Consider the following 25064-nt stretch of genomic DNA (forward strand, 5'->3'; position numbering starts at 1 on the left):
TGTGTTTTGCTGAATGACAGAGAACAGCACAACAACTGGAAAAATAAGTGCTTTGTTCTGTACACCTCAAGTATTAGTCTGTAATGTTTCCTTTTAAACTTGCTTTCCTTTTAAACTTTCTTTCCTTTTGAAAAGGATTAAAACAAAAACGTATTCTGTTTCCACTTTGAACTGTCGCAATTAGGTTAACTATACTCCTGACTCACATTAAAAAAAATGAAATGTAATTATGAACAAGAGCACAGTAGAGACAGATAGATTTAGCCCTCCTTTCCCATCAAATTTGGACTTACAGTGTGTTTTGTCAGTTAAGAAAACCCCTAAGTCTCACTTTCTTTCTGGCTGCAAGGGATTTATACAGTTTAAAGTGTGAATTAAAACCAGTACAAGGACTACCTCTGACTTGACATCCTTCAGGAAGGTCCTGTAATTAACTCTGTTCTTTAGCTGTGAAATTGCCCAAGACCACTTGAGACAGAGTGAGACATTACCTTGGCAGAAAGAGATAAGTTAAGAAGGAGGGTTAGCCTTGGCTCTGAATTACCTGGGCTGTGGGAGCAGGTACAGATATTAAAACAAACTCAAATGTTATTTTAAACACAGTTATCTCTATTTAACTATTTCCCACAAAAGCATCACTATGTAAATAGATTCTTGTCCTTTATCTTGAAGAATATCTATAGTGGATTTTATAGACTAAACTTAGTTAATGATAACAAAACTACACCATTAGTACAGTCTGTTTTTTCTGCTAAAAATTCTTCTCTTGTGAAAAGCACTGCAGCAGATCAAGGTGATCTTCTGCCCTCCCTCCTAGAATTTTTTTATTCTTTTCTTTAGTGTGGTTCTTAGTATCCATTAGCTGAAGGAAACTTGGAAAAGATAATCTCAAGAGGAATTTATAGCATTTTGAATGGGTATAGAACATAGTCACAGTCACAAGCCTATGACTAGATAACAAAAACCTGCTGCTTTTGTCAAAAAATCACCCATCACAAAATTCCCACAATCCCAAAGCCTTGCTTTGTTTAGCAAAACTGGACTGTGTATACAGCATGATTCCCACATATCTGCAGATCACTTTGGATTTTCCTCGCATAAGTACAACCTTGAGCCAGAGCAACGCAGAGTATTTCTGAAAATATACAGGTTTTGGAGTGAACCATGTTTCTTTGTGGAAATCCTGTGCATTCCTGCGGCTCACATGCATTTCTCATGTACCTTAAAACAAGCATCAGAGTCTCCTTGATTCAAGGACTGCACTATTGAATCTCTCAATCCCACTCTATCAGACTTTGTAATTTTTGAAGAAGTAAATCAAATAAATTTTTGAGAAATCAATAGGAGTTTCATTTTAACAGATATGACATGAAGCTTTAATAAACATATCAAAATCCTTCAGAACAATGGATATAGCAAGCTGTTATTTTAAACTTGTCAGTAGCTCAAGATCATAAAAGCATGCCCAGCATTTTGGGACGGGATATTCTTTCCTCCATCCCTTTAGTTTTACCTGTTTGCTTTTTGGAAAAATAATTTTTAAGGCACTAGAAGGTACTCACACTTCTGCTTTCATTCCCTCTCAGTTAAATGGTCCAAATCCTTCAAAATCCCTATCTGAAGCTATAACATTAAGAACCTAAGAATTGTAAGAAAAGATGTCAGCTAAAAGCTATCATCTTCCATGCCCAGTAAAGCTTGTACCTCAATAAAATGAGCAAAAAATTCTGTAGGAACCATAATGGATAGAATTTATCTTAAAATTAGAAAATAGGTAGTAATAAAGCGCTACTATCATCCATTATATTTCTTAAATTTAATTTGCAATATGCACTGCAAGTAGTGATTCTATGAGAGTTTAAAAAGTGCGACAGCAAAAGGTTTCTTCTTTTTCAGAAAGGTCTCACCCAGCAGGACAGTGAGAGAGCAAAAGAAGCAAACCCCAAAGGCAGAGAGAGCCGTTTACTTGTGGAGGCCGGCTGGGCGGTGTGCTGATGAGAGGCGCCGGGCCCATCGCAGAGGCTGCATTCAAGCTCCTTTCCCTTTCGTCCTGGTAAATTCGATCTCGTTCTGCTTCCGGCAGCTGCAAGAAGTTCTGCATAGCCCGAAGGTTTACCAGCAAGGACTGAGAGGCAGTCTTGGGATCCTCTTCTTTTCGGAGGATTTCTGAGAGCAAGCCCTGTAGGGAAAGAAGAAAACATAGGCTCGAGAGTTAGCCTAGGTGAGTGCCTGTAAAACCGTGCTCTGCAAAGCCACTGCTTACCAGTCCTCATTCTTCTTACCACTGGGCTGGGAATGTGAACAGCAAATGCACAGTTCACTCTACATAGGATTACATTACTGGCATTTTAGGTAGCAGAGAAGAGGGCCTCAATTGTACCCTTAATTTTATTAAGCACCTGTTTTAAATACAACATAAACTGAATCTTCCTAATAGGTCTTCCTCCTTTTACTGGCTTAACTTGCCATGATATCTTTCACAGTCCACAGATAACCACGAGATGTTAAGGATAAGTGAGATACACTGGGGGGTTCTCAGGCTTCACAGGCAAAATGCATACCCAACCTTAAAAAAGGCTTTCTACATTTCCAGCAACTTAAATAGATCTCTGAAAGGATGTGATTTTTCACAACTAATCTGAGACTATAAACTTGCAACGTTTCTAAAGTACTGCTTCACTGACTCAGGGCCGTATTTTTTATAAGTCAATTTTTCTTTCTAAGAGTTGCATATTGGAGTTTAACAAGTGAGGAAACTCGTTGGATGCCATCACGTTCTGCCTTCTTCTTGCATCTTCCTCTCTCTTAATCAGGACAACCCTAATCCTCAAACAGTCCACTGACTGGGATATTTATATTTAATGTCAACAGGTTCTTGACATCTTCTCTCCCTGCCAGATTCTCCTTTGAAATATGTTAGGCATTCAAAATGCTCTGCTGTCTTGGAGTAACAAGATGGTGAAAAGAAGAGTAACTTTTGGAAAAGCAGATATGAACTACTATTTAGAATAAATATTGTTGCCGTGCTGAGAAAGAGAGGATTGGCATGGAAGGCTCTTACTTATAGCGTAACAAGGAAACACACATACGAATTTCAAGGAATAAAAAAACCCAATGTTTCTTTTCCTAAAGAACTGTTTTAAGTTATGCAGGATAATGGAGGGGTAAATAGAGAGAGGGAAGCAAACAATAAAAAGCCAAAACTAATATAGGTAATACTGACTGAAAAGAGAATGATATGGCCAAGGGAATCTTTTTGGGAAGTCTGATGACCACAGCACCTGTGGAAGTTGTCACCTCTCTCAAAGGTCTTATGTAACCAGGCAAAAGACCCTTAGGGAGGTGCTGCTGCAAAGCCACTGCTCTCAAGCAGATGTGCTTAGGCAGGACCAGGGCCCACCCAGCATAGGTGTGAGCTCTGCACTTCCCTGTTGGGTGATGAGGACAGAGGTACCAACCACTACACCTCATCTCAGTGTGGTCCTCATGGCCCCATCTGTGCCTGAACGTGTAGCAGGGAAATGGGATAGAAAAAATCCAACAATCTTTCCAGCATTAAGCATGTAAAATATTTCAGAAGAAGAGGATAGAAAAAAATAATCTTGAGGGATTCTTTCTTAGCACTTTTCATGATCCCTCCTGTTTTCTGGTATCCAGGAAGAAATTTCTCAGAAGGTAAATAAACAAGTTACTGAAAAAGTGGCATTTGGGTGATGTTTTAAATTTTTTTCTTAATCGTTAGTCCAATAATAAATTTACTTATTAAAAAACATGGAAAATAAATTTGATCTATCGTTTTTTCTGCTTTTAAGTATTCAAACCCACAGTTACCAGTGTTTGTTAGTGGTAGGGTCACACAATCCACCTCAAGAGGATGTACAAAATTATTTTGTTCTACTGGAGACAAGGAAAAGCTGTCTGCAGAGCACAGGATATAGAGAACATAATAGAAAAAATTATGTTGGAAGGGACCTTTAAGACCATTGTGTCCATCCATTAACTGTGTACTGCCAAGCCCACCACTAAACCATGTCCCCAAGTACCACATTTATACGTCTTTCAGATACCTCCTGGGATAGTTATTCCACCACTTCCCTGTCTGCGTGTTCCAATGCTGGACAACATTTTTGGAGAAGAAATTCTTCCTGATATCCAATCTAAACATCCCCTGACATAACCTGAGAACATTCTCTCTCACCCTTTTGTTACTTGGCAGAAGAAACCAAAGCCCACATCATTCATCTCCTTATAGGCAGTTATAAACATGTGTGATTTCTGACTGTTTCTGTGCTGGAGACACCTCTACAAGAAAAAATGAGCAAGAAAAACTAAACTCAAGTGGACTGATCATTGTCAGGAGAGAAGACTCCTTACAAAAAGCCACCCCACTGTCCGCTACAGGAAATGTCCTTTAAAAATACTTTAGCCCATAACAGAAAATATTTGCTTGTATAAGCCTTAGCCACATAGTGGGCAGCTAAAAAAGTTAGAAAAGGCTGGTTTTCTTGTATAACTTTTCCTTCTTCAGTGAAATAAGTAAACAGAGAAAATGCTGTTGATATTTTCTTTTTTTTTTTTTTTTTTTTTTTTTAAACATTTGCCTGCATTTCCACTGCTGTGGGGCACCTCTTGGTGATTAGAAATGCCACTAAGTATTCATTCCCCTCTCTTCCCCAGTCACTGTCATGACTCTTTGAGCTAGGAGCAGAGCAGAGAAGAGGACAGCAATGCAGGGAGAGGAGGGGAGATGACAGAGCATGGAGAAGGCAGGATGAGTTTGCTTCTAGGCTCTAAACCTAAAAGTCAGAATATGTGAGGAAAACCCATGAAAATGAAATGTAGCACCAGGTGCAGGCAGACTTAGAACACAGTTTGTCTGCTTCACATATTATTTCATTGTAACTACAATTTTTGAGCACAAAGCTTTAGCTAAAAGTTGTTAGACAAGACGCACAATGGGAAAAATCCTAGAAAGAAAATATTGTCTCTCACATTCTGGCCTGTGCTGATGTGCACAGATTAACTGTCCATTTTACCAGGATTGAACTGGTTTTCCAAGATACTAGTCTTGGTGTGATCTCCTGATACTGTACCTCGAATTGCATAAAAACTAAGCTTGTTTTGCAAAGAGATTGTAAACACTGTTAGGCTCAGAGCCCTCATCGCTGTTCCTCCCTTGTATTCTCTTTGCAATGGAAATGTATTTTTTTAAAATATTCCCAGGTTCCATTGGAAAAAAAAAAGAAACTTTACATGTCATCACAAGTATAATTCATTACTAATGGCACAAAAATGTTCAATAAATATTATCAAGGCTTTCAAAAGCTCATTACAAATTCTTTAAAAATGGAGATAAATTAAAGTGTCTGCCAATGTGAACAAAAACACTGCCTGTCTGGCCCCCAGTTTGTCTCCTCCTTGAACATAATCACTGATTCAAATAGATTTTTATCAGTGTGATAGAACTTCAAAGCTTCCAGAAGAAACATGCGATTTGCCCAAACCTTCCCAAAACATGCAGAACATCCCTGAACACTATCCCTTTTGTTGCAGGGTCCTATCTCATGTCCAGGTGGAAGATTATTCCCAAACTCCACTCCTAAACCTGGACCCTAGCCAAGTAAGTTATAAGCAGACACATTTATCTATGTCGCTTAGTAGCAAGAGGAGAGCTGTCATGATAGTGTAATAGCACCTTTTTACTTTTTATTCAATAGTGATATGGATAGTGTACTTTTTCTTAAATTACACTATGACGAATTATATGAATACAGTGGCAATTTCTGTTATACTTAAGCAGGCAAATTTCTCTCTACCACATAATTTACAGAACTCAAATTCAATAAAACATTACATGATGGTCCATTACTGTTATCAATTTTGAATAATCCATCTTCATTTTTCATTTTACTGGAAAATAAAGTGTGCCAAAGACAAAGTGGAAGGAAAAAAAAAGTAGTGCCTGAGAAGGTGGCTTGTGTAAACTTAGATTTTGTTTTACAATTACACAGAGCCATTTAGTGCATCCAAGCATTCTCCTTTGAAATAGCATTTGCCCAGAATTAGCATGAGCACAGTCCTAAATACACAGAAGTTTTCACATATGAGAAAGGCATTATACATGAATGAAAGGCAGTACGTCCTGGCAGCTAATATTTTAAACAAGCATGGGACTCAAGTAGAAAGAAGGGAGAGAGAAAAGTGAGAAACACTGAGAAATATTAAAAAACCTTCAGCTCAAACACTGTCACTTGTGGGAAAAAGAAAAATATCAAGATTCAGACATTGAAAAGTAGCAAAAAGCACTTTTCCTTCTTTCATAAAGACAGAGACATAAGGTCACCTCCATATAACAGCACCCAAGTCCCTGCAGCAAACCTTACAGTTGAAAGTGTACACAAAAAAGAGATAAGCAGCCCCCAGTTCCAGTTCCAGCCACAACCATGACTAACATAATTCCTTGCTTGCACAGTGCAGGCTCATCACCCTGCCATGCACCAGGCTAAGCTACACCTTCCAGTCAAATGTCAGACTGTGGGAACTCAAACCTTTCGCTTCCTGACTCATGCTAACATTTAGAAACACACAACACAAATGGGAGAGGAGTTTATTTGTTTAGGGCTCTGAGGGCAGTTCAGCCCAACAAATGTTGATGTTGCACTCCAGCTTTAAGAACAAAACAGACCAGAGTTTAAACTCCCAGCTTAACTTAATATTTGAAACAGTAGGCAGAGATTCTCTGCTGACAGGGGCCTGTGGCACCACACTTTAGGGGGCCACCCCAATGCATCTTCACTGTCACCCTGGCTGCTGGGGGCTACCCAAGGCAGCAAACTGATCACAAATACCATTTTCTAGCCTGCAAAGCACAAGAAAATACGGAACTTGCTCTTTTTCAGGACAGTAGAGGTATCTGCACAGTGCACTGACATCAGCTAAAACGAAATATTATATTTATTATTTTGATGAACTGGCAACTGAAACATAAATTGGTCTCAATTTACCAAAATTATCCTGGCAGACTGGTGACCTTTGGACACCTTGCTTGAGGTGAAGCTCAGATTTGCCAGCACAAGTACTAACTCAACAAAGTTTTCCACAGTGCACTGAAAGGAGGTGCTAACAGGATTCAGCCTGTTTCTTTGCCTCCAGTGAGTTGGAATCACAACTTCTGAAGGACAAGCTTAATTTCAGATCCTACTGGACTCTGAAGACTTCCTAGATAGATCATAGAGAAATTCCTTCTGCCAAAACTACTTCTGCTCCCTGTAAGAGCTGTCCTATTGTGCCTGTATAGATGTGAAAGTTTCATTCAAGTTATAGGTATCTGGACCTTGAATAAAGTTTACAAAGCACATTCCTGAGAATTCAGTTTTGAAATTACCATTTGGAACTTAGGGGCGGTGGAGGGAATTATTCAAGAAAACATTAAAGTCACACTCTTTCTTAAGGACACACTTCTAAGGTGTAGCTAAGGGGGACTTTTTTCAGCTTTATAGATAATTAGTAATAGCAAAAAAAAGACTCTCTAGTTCTCAGAAGTATCTTTGCCAAATCCTTTGATTGTGGAAAGATAGAAATATTTTTAGATGATGTTTTTGTAGCCAAATTAAAAAATCTGGAAAATTAGGATCAAGTGTTGAATTACCACACCACCCTGGTAGAAACTTCCAACCCAAAAACCATCAAAAAATTCTGTATTCATATTGTAGAGCATAGGCCTGAAAAACAAAAACATCTTCAGTCGATTTCGAAGTCCATTTTATTGCCTAAACATTAAACTAAATAACAATTTATAGATTGCTTCCTTCCTTAACTTTTACACTGAAAGCAAATCTCTCCCCTCATCTGAGACTGTATCTTGACACCAGGGTTTTCTTGCACAGAACTCCTAACCAATTTCAGTGAATTCTTATGCCTTTAGAAACTGATGGCATGATATGGTCCCTGGACACTGCTCCAATATGCTTATGACAGTTTCAAAAATGTCAGTGGTAAGCCTGAGTTAGCTTCCTAACTCAGAAAACAGAGCATGCATTTAAACGAGTGTTTTCACTTTTCTAGCAAAAAAACCCCAAAAGTTAGGATATCATATCACTATTAGAAAATAACTCCTCAACTGCATCACTTATTAAAATACTATCCTAATTTTAGCTCAGTGTGATGTATCCTTGAATAAGCCATGAGGAATTCAGAAACACAGCAAGCAGAACAAATTTTTAAATTTTTAATGTAAAAATTGCTGGTACCAGAGTTTACCATTGGACATTAGCTGTCACTATGGGAAAAAGTAACATTTCTAGGTTTGTAAAGGTGAAACGCACGCACAACGTCTGTATTTCAGCGGGGCTTTGCTTCATATGAAAAGTATCCTGAGATATTTCTTGGCAAAACTGAGGTTGACAATTTCTAGACTCCCAGTATTTTTCCTTTTTGCTCCTTATGTTTGCCACAAGACATAACAAATACTGCAAAATCTTACCTAGCTAACTTCGAATACTAACTTGATTAGCAAAAACAATTTGTAGGATGTAGGAATACTACTCTGTGTTCTTTCAAATAGATTTGATTGAAAATTGTCAAAATATATTAGTGCTTTTCGTATCACTTTAGAAGAATTGTTTTCAGTGTTCATTTTGGGGTTTCCTCCCAGTTCTGGGTCACTCTCAACACATTCTACCAAGCTGCTTAACCACAAAGTCTGGAGAAGAACTGAACTTTAAACAAATATTAAATAACATTTATAAAAAGAAAAATACATAGCAATATATATTTTAATATATATTTAGTGTAATAATACTAATATTAAAGTAAAGAATCAGTATTTGCACTAGAAATCTTTTTCTACAGTTGCATTCATCACATTGAAAGAGCATTTTCTCCTACTCTGTCATATAAATTCAATGTCCAGTCAGAACCAATCATTCTTGTATTTCAGGTAAAAAGTACTGCTTATGCACAAAGGAAATGCCAAAAGCTGCATGCAAAACTAGCTGACAAAAACTGACCACTTCAGAGGGGGAAAAGTTTAAATAAAACAATGTGCTTTTAGGCAAACATGAGAAAGATATAAAAATAAAATTAACTTTATTTTCTGAATTACTTGCTTGGCTTTTTTGTCCAGGTAAGATGGCAGCTGCAAACCACTGTAATGTGAAGCTACTACTATTATTTTAATACTTTAGAGTATTAATAATTAAATTTTTAAACACTGTATGAAACAAGACTCACTTATTTGTAAATATAACAACTAACAGTGGCTGGACCTAACTTAATGTAGATAATCCTTGCATGAGTTCACGTAAGCCATGAAATTTGGTCTGAAAGGCCCATCTTTCCTTTGCTGTAAAGTGGGAAGACACACACATACAGAGCCCTACAGAGAATTCACACAATGACTCTACTTTCTTTTAGCTAAAGGAGGATGTAAAATATTGTAAGGCAATAGTAATTCAGAACAATTATAAATGACATGCTGATTCAAACCTTCACCAGAGCATATGAAACAGAATTTTTATTCTCTAAGCCATGCAGGGAGAAACAAAAACGTTTCAAGAGAAGCTCAAGTTATGATATTTTTTGTTATACTATAATCTACAATGGGCGAATTGTTCCCTAAGTATGTGTTTTCATTTAAAAATAGGGAACCCAAAGCAAATTTACCTATGTCTTCTTTAAATATTTCCCATTTTACAATGTTCTATTAAAAATATTTTATGTTGTGTTCTAACATACTTCTAAAATTTTGAGATCTTATTATTTGCATCCAATATACTGACATTTCTTCTATAATTTCTGCTTGATTAAATTCCATGCAACATGGCATTAAGTTAAATTCATAGAGCAGAATAAATTATAACAGGGTTAGCTTCTAAAACAGGTGTAAAAAATAACACATTTTAGTGTTACTTATCAGCTTTGCTAGGGCTGGCTTTTTCTGCATTGAAGAGCTGAAGTATATGTTCTGACGTGGACACCGGCAAGCTCAGCAACTACTGTTTTTGCAACAAACTACAAAAATACATGAAGAGAGTAGATGATCTAGAGATAAAGCTTTTAATTTTTAATCTCTTCAGAAGCCTGAAAAGATGCTATTAGGACTTTCACTGGGAAATAATAAAAATAAATGCAAGTACAGATAAAAGACCATCTCCAGTACACCTGTGAAAGAAGCCAGGTTGTTCAGTGCGTGCAGGTGGTCAGAGCGGGTACAACTCTACAACACAAAAGGCAATCTGTTGATGACTTTGTGAATGGTTCTGCATAGAGCTGTTCATTTCCTTTGCTGGGAAATTCAGCTATTCATAAACCATCACAACTGGAGAGGAACCATGCTTCCTGTAAGAAAAATGGGTATTTCCACAAACCAGTCCCTGAGGATTTCAGTACTGTATCAACATGGACAGTGATCCTGCAAGGAAGCATGGTTCCTTCAGAGGAGCTAAGAGACAAGGCAGAAATGAGAAGACAGACTTAAAAGATGGCAATTACTAATTAGAGAGAGAAAGAAGAGATTTTTAAGACTTTAAAAAAAAAAAGAGAGAAAAGACGACTGACCTGAGTTCGGTTAAAAGCCACGCGTGCAAATACTGCCTGTGAGATTCCTGCTCGTTTCAATTCATCACGGACCCACTGGTAGATTTCGGAAGACACCTCTGTGTTGGTTGAGACCTGCTGCTCCAACGGCTTGTTCATGGATCTACTGACAGGAGGAGGGTGGTTCAAGTACTGTTGGTTTAAGGACTGCTGGGCTAGAAGTCTGTTCACTGCATACTGCTGGTTCAGCAGCTGGGCCATTACCAGCTGCTGATTTACCAGCTGAGGGCTAATGGGAGTAGATACAAGTCCAGGGTGCAGGTTTGGAAGCGGGGTCCGAACTGATGGTTGACTACCATGAGAAAGCTGAACAGGAGATGGAGGCTGTTCGGCTGTGTTCCCTGGGACTGGCTGCTGACCGAAGTTGACATGGTTGGCACCTTGCTGGGATAGTTCAGAAAGGCTATCCATCTCAACTACAGCAGAAAAGAAACATTGAAAAGGCCAACATCAGACTGAAAATCACAACCTTGACTGTCTTCACAAGACATGCTAATAAAAATAAACAAATTTAAAATGGTGCAATGCAACCCAATCATGAGTGGGTTGCTGCATCCCACTGTGACAGACACAGGGGACTTCAGACAAAGCAGTAAACGACTAGAGATGGGGCAAAGACAAGAGACAAAAACCCACTCTGTGCTGCAGATGATGCAGGTGAAAGAAGCAAGTGCATCTGTGCAAAGGGTAAGGAGGGCTTTTGTGAGAAAACATGTCCCAGCCAGAGAGACAGAAGACCCCGGTGACTGGTTTTGCTCCTCCCATGAGATGCCTGCCATGACATCTGCAGTTCCCAGGCACTGGAAATCTGTAATAAGCAGGGTGAGGTGCAGACCTCCCTATGCTTTGCTAATTTCTAGATGCTGCATCAATTGTATGGGACTGCTAGGAACTAGTATAATTTATGTAAATTACACAGATGGGCTGCTTTATCTTGCAACCATGTATGCATGGTTTTTTTCAGTGACTTGCAACATGGTTGAATTTTTTCTTATATTAACTCATCTGTCTTTGACACACCCTCCTTTTTAAATAACAGCACAGTTTTTTAAACTACAAGAGTTCTTCCAGTTCCCCTCTTGTGCATGATTAAACAATATAAAATAACTCAAGGTTGATATGAAGGAGTCTCCTTTTTATCAGCATTTGTAACTTTTTTTATTCTAGAGTTTTAGCAGCTCTGGTCTGGAAAAAGCCTTAAGAAAATAAGCTTTATTTAAAAACAAAAGTCCAGTATTTTCACTAAAGTGTTGTAGCAATTTTTTTTCTTATACTAGTAAGGCTTTTTTTTTTTTTCAAGGCAGTGTCTGAACTTGTCACAGTAGTTGTGATCTTTACTAACAGTCATCAGTGCAAGGCCACCCTTTCCTCCACAAGTATCAGATCTGGATGAAGAAATCAGCACTTGGATTCTCACCTGCATCTCCATCTTCCTACCCTATCTTATCACAGGCAGAAATTTGATAAATAAAAAGCAAGCTAGTTGTTTTGCAGAGAGTTCCGGTGTCTTTAGCCTGGATCAATACCCAAGCAGAGGCTCTGCTACCCCTCACACAGGTGGCTTTGGGGGCAATGCTGCCTCTTCTGCCAGCATAATTTTCCACAAGAATACACACAAATTTTCTATTTGCTGACTTCAGTGACTCCAAGTGAATGGAAGATGAACCTGTCTTGGCAGACCATATAAATAAAATTTTGCAGGGGTTGCCCCATACATGAGCACTGCTGCAAAGGACATGGGAGAGGCTCCTGCGGAAAGGTCACTCTGCCCATATGGCCACACCGCTGCCGCACACATGGACCACCTGAAACCAAGTGAAGTCTTCCCACTAAATTTGGTGGTCTCAGAAGAAGGGTTCCAAGGGTTCCATGTTGCACAGGAGGTACAAAGCAGATTAAGGAAAGAAGCTGCCTTTTTTCACTCAGGGAAAGTAGAGATCAACCCAAGTGGGCCATTCACTCGGAACAGTAATTCAAGCAATTATCACAAAAGTGATGCATTGTCTTCATTACAGCCTTAAGCAATAAAAGGCAAGGAACCCGTTTGGGTAGATGAATGATTTTGCCTCAAACACTGAAAGCTAAGTCAAGCTCAAAATTCAATCTAAATTTAGGTCCTATTTCTCCATTCTTTTGAAATCTATGTAGAAATTTTCTGACATAAAGTGTTAAAAATTATCTGAACAGGTTTAAGAAAGATAAAAGGTATCACAGAATTGATAGGTTTTTTTCCTCCAATAATTTACTTACTACAACAAGCAAATAATGTGCTTACTACAACAAGCAAACAATTGTCTCAACCACTGTTTGTTAAAATTAATCGAAATTAGGGTCCCAAGGTTAGAGAAAGAATTTATAAAATTGCAGCATTCTTGCTGGAAGGTAGTGATAGCTGTAGAAGCCTGTTTCTTTAAATATACATTAGCCAGCATGAGAAAAAAATACATACATTAAAAAAATCAGTTCGTCACAGTTCCAGGAACAGGTTTTCTAAATAATTATTCTGGGTGGTAGAAGATCTCTAGATTTACAGAATGACAGCTTTACATCTCTGGCAACCCAAGTCAGCTTGGCTGTTTCAATAGCAAATATTTATTTAAATGAATTCTTTCACTATATATGTACTTTCTACATCTACTCATCAAAAGCATCCTAAACTTATCGTGAAGGGAACTGGCTTCTTATATGACTGTGACAGACCTCAATGTGACACATAATGGTATGTAACCACCATCAAGGCAATTTTTTTTTTTTGCTTACCCATCATATCTTTTGCCTTCTTGAAATGTTTATACCACCTTCCAAATTCCTGACATTTTGCTGCTGAGACATTTGCATAGTAAGTGCTGTTCACAATGGAAGAAATCATACTCTGTGTGAAAAGGGGAGAGGAAAAAAAAAATCTGTAATACAGAGCAGTACAAGTCAAAGCACAAATTATTTCAATTGTTGAACCAATATATTTTTAAAGTTTGAGAACCATGTTGCATTTTAAATCCTATCATCCAAAGCCTTTTAAAAAACTCATTAATTGAGCATGAAAACAAACCAAGGTATATTGTAAATGGGAGCAAAAATAGCAGATGTACTCAGGGAAGAACAAAGTTATCGACCAAGAAACAACATGCAATGGGATGGCTCTGAACAGAAGATGCTAATCTTGAAAATGAATTTTGTTCATCCTATTTCTGCTTTTAAATTTTATTGACCCTTCACACACTCACACAGGCATACAATTCCTACACTGCCTTTACAAATGCAAGCAGTGACCCAAGTTACCCATGCCCAGTCCTCTGTGCCACATATCACAGAGTAGACACCAAAAAAATCATAGGATAAAACTTTATCTGAATGACCTGTGAATAGGATAAAATATGGGGTTTATAGTAGAATAAAATATGTATCTAATAGCCCAAAATGAACCCTTGTTTTTTCCTAAACAGGGTATTTTAAGTCATTTGCAAAAACAGGCTTATGAAAAGCTTATTGTCATGTCTAATTCTGTAACTGAGTATTAGCTGTAAAATAGACCAGAGGAAGATCAAGATGATTTTTTTCTCAAAGGTTCTCGAGATATCAGATAGCTACAGTGAGAAATTTACCTTCTGCTCAGTTTTGACCAATTTTAAAATAGTGGAATTTACAATGCATAAAACTTTCAGTTCCAGTACATTCTTTTACAAATCAATTAAGACTAAGCCTTGCAAAATGAGATAATGCTCCAACTTGAAAATTATACTCAGTATATGATGTACGAACAACAAAATTAGCAAATATAATTTCAACAGACTGAACTTTGCCACCCTTTAAATTTCTATGTGGAAAGTAGTTACTTTTGGCTTAACTACAAGAATTGTCCAGTGTATCAAAACAGCTATGACAGTCAAGAAGACAAAGCCTTGATTATTACATTTTTTCACTATTCAGCATGTAACATTTAGATATATTTGTGCTGTCTGAAGAATCATTTAGAGCATCAACTCTTTGTTACACCAACTACAACAGCCATAGGAAGGAAGAGCCTGGAGTAGAAATGCAAAAAATGTTACTTTTTCTTCTTTTAAAAGGCTAGTTCAATTTCTGACTAAAAGTACCTTCCTTACAGATCTTAGTGAATTTCATTATAACCATTTTCTAAGGCATTGCTCAGCAGCAAGCAGTTTGTGGAGGCTCAGAACTCCTAGAGTGAGGCAGCATTATTTATGCCAAATGTGGATATCCCCTACTCACCAGGCAGGTATTTTAAAGTTTCTCTGAATCACCAAAATTCTTGCCATTTCTTGATACTAATCTGGCATTTCTGAAACTAGCTTGAAGTCTATTGTCAGTGGTATAAAAGGAGAATGAAATTTTAATAGTCTAGCCTGAAAGACCAGAACCAAGCTCAGCTGATCCCAATTGCACTTTCCAGTATAACAGCAGTATACTTAAGGTTTATTATGTACAAAATTATCTTTTAAGCTCTTTTATGGATTAAATCATCTTAAACATGGACACATGATACATAAGATATGATTTTAAAAGTCCTGTGGATCTGAGCTGGCAAATTATACGACTGCACAGACTACTGCAGAAACTGCAGATCTGTATGTACAAAGTGGGGAACTGCACCTGTCAGAGGCCATCATCCCACACAAGCTCATGTGTATTTTGCAGATGTCATTTAGACTTCAAGGTGGGTTTCTCTTATTTTACTTTGCCCCTTTCAGATGCATTCTCCTGCCCAACTAACTTAAAGTATGAAAATACGTATATTAATTTTAGTAAATTACCTATTATTGAAGATGTTTGTCTAAGATTTCCTAGTGCTCCCTTCCATGTAATTTTACAAAAACAGTACACAAATGACATGGCAGTTTGCAACACATCCCCTGCTTCTTCAGGAATGAATTTAATGCAGTTACTTTACAATCAAATAGGGGACTGGTCTGTTTAAGAAACACTGCTGGGAGTTTTAGCTTCTCTGACACAATGTGAATTTCAAGCTTTGATGGCTAACACTGCGATGGCACTCCTGCTCTTCAAAGTAGATTAAAAAAAAGAAAAAAGACAGACATTCTAAACACATTTAAAAATCAAAATTATCCTGCACTTTCTTTGAGAACACTTCATGCAAACATTCAAGTGATATTACCTACGCTAAGAATCCTCATCAGGAGGAATCAATGATTTATTTACTAATTCACTGAAGGCAAAATTTTACAAGCCAGATAAAATATTATTACCTTGTTAACTCAGAAAATATCTTGACAACACTGAATGTCATTGTTTCTACTCTTTATTTATTATCATCAAACGTGCAGTCACATCACTGCAGAGAGATGCACTTGGCTATAGAAATTTCCTATTGCTATAGAATTCTTGTACATTTTAATACCAATCTACATATATAAATGTTTGGTATGCTTATGGCCTAAAACTTAAGATTAACCCCATGAGTTAGTGGTCTTCAGAGATTCACTATCTAGACTAAAGGTATAATGATGCTTTTCATATTACCTGGGTCATTACAAATGAGGAGCTCCCCATGTCTTGAATTATCAATAATCAAAATCAAAATTATTGTATTTGAAGCACATCATATCCTGGTACTACTGCACATATCCTCCTTATCTGTGAGGCACAGAGGCAGATACCCTCCCCATACAAGGATGACAAATATAAATATATCATACAAATATTCAAATGCATCACATTCATCACTCATAATCAGATTTCTTTCTTGCAAAGAAAATCGAGAGAACGCAAAAACTGGTCACAGATAAGCAATCTTAACTTAGCTCCTTGTAGTTTATCCACAAAAGTAAGTTGTGAGCCTTCAAGATCTCAAATTTCCCTCTTTTCCCTCTCCCATATCTCCCTCCCCCCAACCACATCACTTGCAGTCATGTTCTGAGAATCGGGAGATCTCATCTGAAATGGTGCCACCTTCACAGAAATCCCACTATTCTGGAATGATACCATCTGCTGCAGCCCAAGTGCTCTTTTTTTAGCCAAATAAGTTAATTATAATTAGGCATCCAACAACTGTGTGAAGGTAGGGGTAGAATTTGTTCTGAGGTTCAGCTGAGGTTCACCCAGCGTAGATTGAACCAAATCCCATTTTCTCTGGAAGATTAAATACCAGAGATTAAATACCAGACACCATCTTTTTCTCAAAGAAGTTGGGGAACTCCCTGGGGAAATATCATAAATCTCAAGCAGGAATCGTTTCATATGCCCATCAAACGAAACCCAATAAAATGGGTAGCATCAGACACCTTTTGTTTTGTGCCAGAATCTAACGCAAGGTGCATCCTGCAAGATATGGGAAGGACCCGAGCCTTTCATGCCGGCTCGTTGCCACAGCCACTGCTGCAGGTGCTTCAAGGGAAGCATTTCTGAGTCATTGCCTCTAACACTGCTCTTCAACCAGGTGAAGTGTTGCTCGATCATCACTAAAAGTATACTGTTGTCCTTTTTGCAAAACAACAAAAACAATGTTAATCAGGTTAATTCAATCATCTAAACCAAAACTGTTCATGCTTTTCTGCCAAATCAACCAACCACAGCAAAATCTGTTATCAGTGATTGCTCAGCTTCCAGTCAAAAAAGCTTTTAACCCCCACAGTCCCAAAACTTCCACTAAATAACCTTAAAATTATTTTTATATGGGCAGAATAAGGTTGTTTTCATGCCTCATGAAGGGGTACTTGGGCTGCAGTATTTACACAGAGCAAATACATGCTAACAGACTTAGGAGAGAGTAACAGACACAGCAGCTTCCTAGAACAACTCGGCTGAATTAGATATCAGGGATTCCTTTGCAATCTAAACATTTTTCTCAAAAGAGGCACTGTAACCAAAACTTATTTAGGCCTTCCAGGTTGTTTAACTAGGAAAAAAAAATCTGAGCTTTTTCACAACTCATTCATTGGTGTTTAAAGCTTCAAGCCTGCTCAGTGGAAGGGGCAAGGGCTGCAACAACTTATTTACACAATTATCTAAATACGATTAAACAGCTGATGGACAAATATTAAACTGGAAAATGTATAGTCATTTCAGCTTAATGTAATCCCCTTTCTGTAAACACCCAAGATGATTTTTTTTCAACCAGAACAGTCCTGACATCTCATAAGCCTAAGGGTGAATAGCAAGAGATTGTTTTTGATAGTTATAAATATTCAAAAGACATGCAGACCATCTGCTTTCATAATACAGGTAAAGCAAGACTGAAATGGTGACTGCTGTATAAAAATGGTTCTTTTAACAAAGTCTTCCTCTCCTCGAAAACTATAAAGACAGATGTCAAAAACTGTTTACACAGGGTAATCAGGAGCGTGCAAAATGTAATATTCCTTTTACACACAGTGCTTGCTAAAGAGATTTTTTTTTCTTTTTCTTCCCATCTGTGTGTTGCAACACATTTCTACAAGTTAAAAACATTTTTTTCAAACAGAGATCTCATGAATACCCAAAAACATGCTATCTGGTTTCTGAATGCTAATTAATTTCAGCTAAGGAATCTGATTTTTTTTTTCTGTAGAAAGGAATGCATGCTTTTGAAATGGAGTATTTCAACAATGACAGACACTGAAAACAGAACACCCCACAAGTTTAATTTTGCACTAGTTTGACACTGGCTATTTTCACAACTGTTTTACATTCAAACCCGCATCTGCTAAATCTGGCTATAAGACAGGCAGCAACTATCCTCTCACTTTTCAAATGAGATTTTATTTACGTTTTACTATTTATCAAGTGTTTCAGTATAAAGCCTTGTAACAACATAATGGTTTTGTAAAGTGGTAAGTAGAAGATACCTCATCTTACAAGCAGAGTATGAACAGTGCTGCCCATAAACCCTACAGTCAATTTGCAGAGCTGAAACACTAATCTTGACAGTACCCTTTTAATGTATTATATTAATGGTACAGAGGCGTTAAGAACCTTTTTTATAATTCTCAATAAAATGAACATTTACTGAACAATCTGTCAAACCACTGGCTCCATTTTTTAAAGCCAAACTTTTAAGACTTTATTCTATTTTGTCTCCCATAAATCCTCTGCTTTACATCCCTAGACACCAGCAGGGAGGCATGTTCCAATGCTGCAAACTTAACATGCTTTTTTAAAAAAAAGTAAAAGAGAAAAGCTATAAGCCTTTGTCCCTAGACCTAGTTTGAATAGTGATAAAGTTGCAGAAAAGAACTTAAAGATTTGGGGGCAGATGGAGGGGGGGATCTTTTCATAAAGGACAGAGGAACTTTGTTTCCCCTATTCTAGCCACTATCAGTGGCTTTTGTTTGCGTGGAAATAGCAAGCATCAGTTCTAACAGAAGCTGAACTCTTACGAGTGCTTATTTCTCAGGAGGCTCCACTTTAACCTTTTTTCAAATGAGAAGGGAACCTTCAAGCCCCAACCAGATAACACAAGATTATCCCCAAATCAAAAGATTTTAGCTTGCCTGAGCCTATGCCAGCCCACGTACTGCAAAAACCCAACCAGGGCAAAATGTTGTTCCTAGTGCTGGCATGGCAGAGAAATATCATCTGCCATTCTGAATAAAAGCAGACCAAATATATCCAGCCACTAGCTGTTTTTTGGGCAAGAAGTCCTGACATGGACAGCTTAACTGTATACAAAGAATTATGTTAAATTCCTTGGTCCATTAGCTTGAACTATAGCAAATAATGCAATGGAATTTGTTGTCATATGCCCTATAAACATGTAGGATCAGGGAAAAACCCACAGATGGACAGAGAAGAAAAAAACTTTTGTTTGTGCCTTTGGCATTGCACTTGGATGGCTATCTGACCTCCATACTGATGCCAGGGTCAGGAGAATAAGGATCTGCACGGCAAATGCTGGCCATATAAGTTAGAACTGAATAAAAGGCAGATTTACAGTGATGGTACCTGCTTTTCTTCCAATACATTAGTATGCCTTTCCTCCTTTCTCCTGTCCTTGAAAAACTGAAATTATCTCCTCCTCCTTTTCTCTCTTATGTTGTCTTTAAGTATTGTAAATGTATGTATTAATGTAAACGTAGAGCTACACTGGTGTAATGGGGGAAGATATAAAACTAAAAGAACCCAAATTAAATATACATATATATACATATATTTATATATGGATAGAAATATACCCACACATGGGAAGATTTTGAAAATCAGAAATGAGGATTCAGCATCTGAAGGAACTGATCCTTGCACTATTTTTACCATTCTGTAATGTAAATTCCCAGTTGCTGCATGACAGAGCAGCATTCTCCCAATGTTTTCTGAGCATCTCCCACTGATGGATATAAATAAAGCTCAAATAAAAAGCTGCTTCCCAAGATACTACTCTTATATCTACAAAGGTTAAAAGCTTAAAAGAGAGAAAGATAGGTAGGTGGGAAATGTTAATTCAGATTTGAAGAACTTCATAACTGCGTTACAAGCTTCATGGCACAGTGCCTTAGACTAAAAAAAAAAAAAAAGAGAAAGAAAATGAAGTCACAAGCTCAACCTACAAAAGATAAGGAGACATAACGCATTTTTGTCTTCATTGTCAGATGTCCAACACAAATCTTTTTAAGAATCCCAATTTTACTGCACACGATTTGTAAATGGCAAATACTTAGTAGTAAAAGTCCTGGCTAAACCCTTTCTAAAAACAACTTGGATAAAATACAGAATGCAAAATATCCAGTATTTAATAAGTTAATTCTTGGTTTACTTCACAGAATGAAAATGAAATTGAGGGGTGAGTTAATACAACCTAAGATTTTGATTATGCAAGAGCCTTTGCCAGCAGAGCTCTGAAATTTGAGAGTTCCATGGGTAAGAAATGTGCTATCCATTTCAGCCAGGAATCCATTTGAAAGAGCTGTTATGAAATGAGATTGCTTTAACCTTCTCTTTCAGCTTGAGCTGGGGATGCATGTTTTCAGGAGCTCTTCCCACTGGTGCCCACCACAACACTATCTAGGGGTACAGACAGAATTTCTGCTGGATGAAGACAAACCCAGAAGCCATGCTCTAACCGGGCCTGGACTTTAGGTCCACAGAACCACAGGAAGATACATCCCTCCTTACCAGTTCTGTGTGGTGACAGTCTCAGCCTCTCTCCAGAAGACTGCTGTTCCTACACTAGGCTATGTACTACATAAAGCCTGGACACCTGCAGTCACCTCTTCTTGGGATGCAATGAATGGATACTAGGAGAAACTAGAAATCAAGAGGACAGTCTGAATAATCCAAGATACAAACCAGAATTTCTTGTATGGGAATAAAGAGGTAGGTGGGGTCTTGGAGATCTCACAGACTGGTTTGGTGAAAATATGAGACACCTTCAGCATTCCTCTCTGGTAGACTTATTTTCTTTCCAACCAGGCTGTTCCAGCCAGGTCAGAGTGCTTCTGCCTTGTTCCCTATGAACATCCTATCTGGGATGCTGTCCTAATGAACATGCTTTCAAATACTAACCTAATGCAAATGCTCTGTGTGATACCAGACATTTTAGACTTATTAATGCATTAAAGGCAGCTTCATGTACACAATGATTTTCTAAAAACCTGCAGTGTATACATACTCCTGATATAGATGTTGATAACTGCACTATCTTCACCCAGCCACAATGGTTGTTTTCATTTTAGTTTTTGCTTAATATTACCTACCATGTTAAGGAAGATTTCCTTTCTGGGAAATAGGACATGATTTTCAGCAAGTCTCTACTCAGATTCCACTGTTCTGCTAAGCAAAGCATCAGATGTCTGGCATGAAGTTGAGCCCTAAGGCACTATGTCCAGACAAGAAGTCATCAGACTCAGTAGCACTAACAGTTGTCTTGCTGAATTTCTTTTGGTGTTAAGGATAAGCCTTTCCTTTAATCTCTTTTCCATTTTCAATGTAAGTTTTTGCACATTTTTAAAGTCAAAAGAGGCAATTTTGAATGTCCATTTTGGGATCTACATAAAATGAGACCCTAGAACTTCATCCAGCAATTTCCAAGTTCAGCCAAGTTACCAGTGGCTAAGCTAGAGAAATCATCAAGTATTTATCTGAAGACTTTTTGTGCTGGATCTTTCATCACATCTATTGTAATCTCTTTCTGTAACCTCTAAATGTACCTTTCATGTACCTTTTTTCTTTCTTTTTTTAAATGTATGACTAGCTTTTTGAACTTCATTGATTTCTGCTCCTACTGAGTGCATTTCTCATGCCTCTGATTGCTTGCTTAAATACCCCTCTAGTGCCAAATGTAACATCCCTTATCTATCCTTTGTTTAAATGGTTAAGTCTCAGTTTTACTGTTTCATGTCACATGCCTCTTTATGAACCACATGTACATCTGATTATTCTTAATCATATAGACCCAAATTTTATGAGGGATGTGCTGCTAAAAGCACACGAGCATACTTCTTTCTGAACCGAGAAAAACATAAAAATTTGTCAGGAGAAAAGTAATTTATAGTATGAAATTTGCTATGGATTCTTTTGCTATGTAAAATTGTAAAGGTGACATTGTAAGCAGATGTTTTAGCCAAGGTATTAGTTTTGCCTCTGTGTTGCTATCTTTCACTAGCAAGAGTTTGTGAAAAATGTAAATGCTCTGAAGAATTCATAAAAAGATCCAAGATTTAATGAAGGTATCTCAAAAGAGAAATGTTCCAGCTAGCTTTCCATGAGGAATATGTATGTGCACTTTAGGGTTCTATTTACTAAATTTTTCTTGAGTAGTCATTGCATTAACATTAAAATATATAAATAAAAAAAAATAGCTGAATTAGACTTAGCACACAAAGATCCTCCTTACAAGAAGTGCAGAGTAAGGAACACACATTTGGGAGCCCAGGGATGTGCAAGCTGGCACGTATATCTTGGTGGAATTTTATTGTGATATATACACAAAAATACATAAATACACACACAACCCTTAAAATTCTAAGGAAGTCCCAAAATACTGATTCAAATACAAACCACCTAGGTAAACTTATAAAGCTGAAATCTTCTCTCTGGCTCTAGAAAGGCCATTGATACCAATGTCCTTTGCATGTGTCTCAGTTTTTTATCATCACAAAGCCCATCCTTCTCCCTGACAGTTTACTGTTTATTATCAAATCCCTTGGAACAGAGGCACAGCCAGGCACACTTTCCCCTCTTCTGGTGCAAGCCTATAGAGGAACAGAAGTTCTCAGTGTAGGAAATCTTAGTACTTAAAAAACAAAATTAAAAATAATGAGACAGGTGTATATGAGGAGAACGTTTCATCCTCTCCCACCTCTGGGGAACAGAACTTTCCCTTTTGAGCAGTTTACTCTATGGCTTCAAGTGAGGCACATCTGAGGCTGCTACTGTCCTGAAAAACCAGTTCTCTGATCACTCCTGCAAGGCACCAGCACAATCTGATACCATTTGTGCTGCTCTTAAGGAAGTGACCAAGGAAAGAGAGACAAAGCTCACCCTTGCCTTACGGTTCCCCTACCATGGTTCTTAGATATAAAAAGTAAGAACTTAATCACTAATTAAAAAAAAAAAAAAAAAAAAAGTGGTGATGCTGGGGGAGCAAGGTTTCAGAGTTTTGCTCAGTCTGAGAAACGCATCTCTTTTCTTCTAAGTTATGATTATAGCGAAGGCATGCAATGAGTCCGGTCTGACAAGGTGAGAGTTGCATGTCTCTGAGCACTGCCTCTCAACAAGTGGGTCCTGTTTGCTTTTGCTCCTACCAGGTAAAAATTATTACCAATGCAAGTAATTTTTCCCTGGCTCATCTTTATGCCTACACCGCTGCGTCCCCTAACACAGATGTACCTCAGCTTCAAATCTGCTGACAGTGACGCTACAGCACCTACAGAATTTGCTCAGCTTTTGGGTAGGTTTTATAACCACGCTGATCCCTGTGCCTCCCACCACTGCTAGTAATAACTGAACCAGTCAGAGAAGGTCTCTGCAAACCAGTCACAGCAGTGATTAAGATGTAGACATACGTATCTCCTCGCCCTTTAAATAGAAGGCTTAATTGGCGATGTGGTTCGCAGCTTTCTAATGGACAGAAATTAAACTCCATTTAATTCCTGAGCAGACACTTTCAATGCACAAGGTTTACCACACATTTGGAGTGGGGAGGGAGGGGGGAAGGAAGGAGCCGCATGCACAACTCTCTCTACCTCTGACAATCACCGAGGAAAAGCAACATGAGGACCAGAATGGCATAAGTGTGGCAGGTGTGAATTGACCTGCACTGGCAAAGCTGCGAGCTGGGAAACTTGCAAATCACATGATTGTGCAATACTTGGCTCCAGTCAGTGCTATCATGTTCTTTATTAAAAAAAAAAAAAAAAAAAAATCTTAAAGACATGTACATCAAGTTAAGGGATTAACTGTCAAGTGACATTACTGAAAATAGAGACAATATATTTCTTTATTGTTAATGAAATTCAGTTAAAAGTGAAGGAAGTGATAAAGAATGTACTGTTTTGTAATGTATTTTACATAAGAACGTAATATAGAAAGGGAAGTGCAATTAAATCTTAATGTGGACTTTTTTATTTTTAGTTTATCATCTGGTTTACATTTTGAGCCCCTTTGCAGCAGTAAATTATGCTGGCATTTCTTAGGGAATAACTGCCATGTTAATTTAGTTTAATAAAATAACTGACAGAAAAGGGGGAAAAAAAGCAAGAAAAGACAGTATCTTCCCCCCCCCCCCCCCCCCCTTATCTTTAGCTAAGTATTCAAATGCTTTCTATATGAATTGTCCGTGGTCCAACTCCAGTACCATGTAATAATACAATACATTACAACACAGTACAATACAATCTTGGGTTTCTGTAGCGCCCTTCATACAAGCATCCCAGGGTGCTTTACAATCATTATGAGTTAAAATTAAAACTGAAGCACATACAATTCCTAATAGAATCATTTTAAAAATGCTAAACAGAACAAATAACTTTTAAGTCTAGATTTAAAAGTCCCAACAGCCAAGCTTTCCTTACTTCAATTGGCAATGAGTTCCAAAGCTAGGGAGCAAAGCGACTAAAGGCTCTCTCATGTTATGTTAAAGGATCTCTCATGTTGTTTATACTTGTTCAGTACTCCACAGCCAAAAATTTGCCAATAAGAAGAAAAAAAAAATATTTATTCACTATTTTGCTTTAAAGAACACTGGAGAAGTGGTTTGTTAACTCTCTAATAAAATTATGGAAAAAAGAAATGAATCAGGGTTAGCACTTGGCCGTGAACAAAATTCTGTAGAAGTGCATTACTTGACTGCCTCTTAACCCACTAAATGTATCCAGAAATAAAAAAAAACAAAACAAAACAAAAAACCATGGTTATGTGTATGTGTGTATATACAAAAAAGAAGAACATCACTACAAATATTTAAAATGCAAGTTATTCTATATACTATTCTCAGGAACACTGAGTGAAAACAGAAGTCAAATAGGGCTCAGTTCTACAAGTCATGCATACTTTTTGGAAGAAAACGTATCAGAAGAAAA

At 37.6% G+C, this 25064-nt stretch overlaps 1 protein-coding gene across 8 annotated transcripts in view; it reads right to left on the reverse strand.

Annotated features, from left to right (window-relative positions):
- SATB1 (SATB homeobox 1) overlaps positions 1 to 25064 on the reverse strand; it is a 92280-nt gene that overhangs the window by 32996 nt on the left and 34220 nt on the right. For all 8 annotated transcript variants that reach the window (XM_030232731.2, XM_018909581.3, XM_018909582.3 and 5 more), the window contains 3 exons: positions 13357 to 13468; positions 10558 to 11012; positions 1967 to 2179 (listed from right to left, as the gene is read on the reverse strand). In XM_030232731.2, coding sequence (XP_030088591.1) covers positions 1967 to 2179; positions 10558 to 11012; positions 13357 to 13468 — 780 coding nt within the window. The remainder of the gene's footprint in view (positions 1 to 1966; positions 2180 to 10557; positions 11013 to 13356; positions 13469 to 25064) is intronic.

This window comes from Serinus canaria, chromosome 2 (genome assembly GCF_022539315.1).
Source record: "Serinus canaria isolate serCan28SL12 chromosome 2, serCan2020, whole genome shotgun sequence".
NCBI classification, from domain to species: domain Eukaryota; kingdom Metazoa; phylum Chordata; class Aves; order Passeriformes; family Fringillidae; genus Serinus; species Serinus canaria.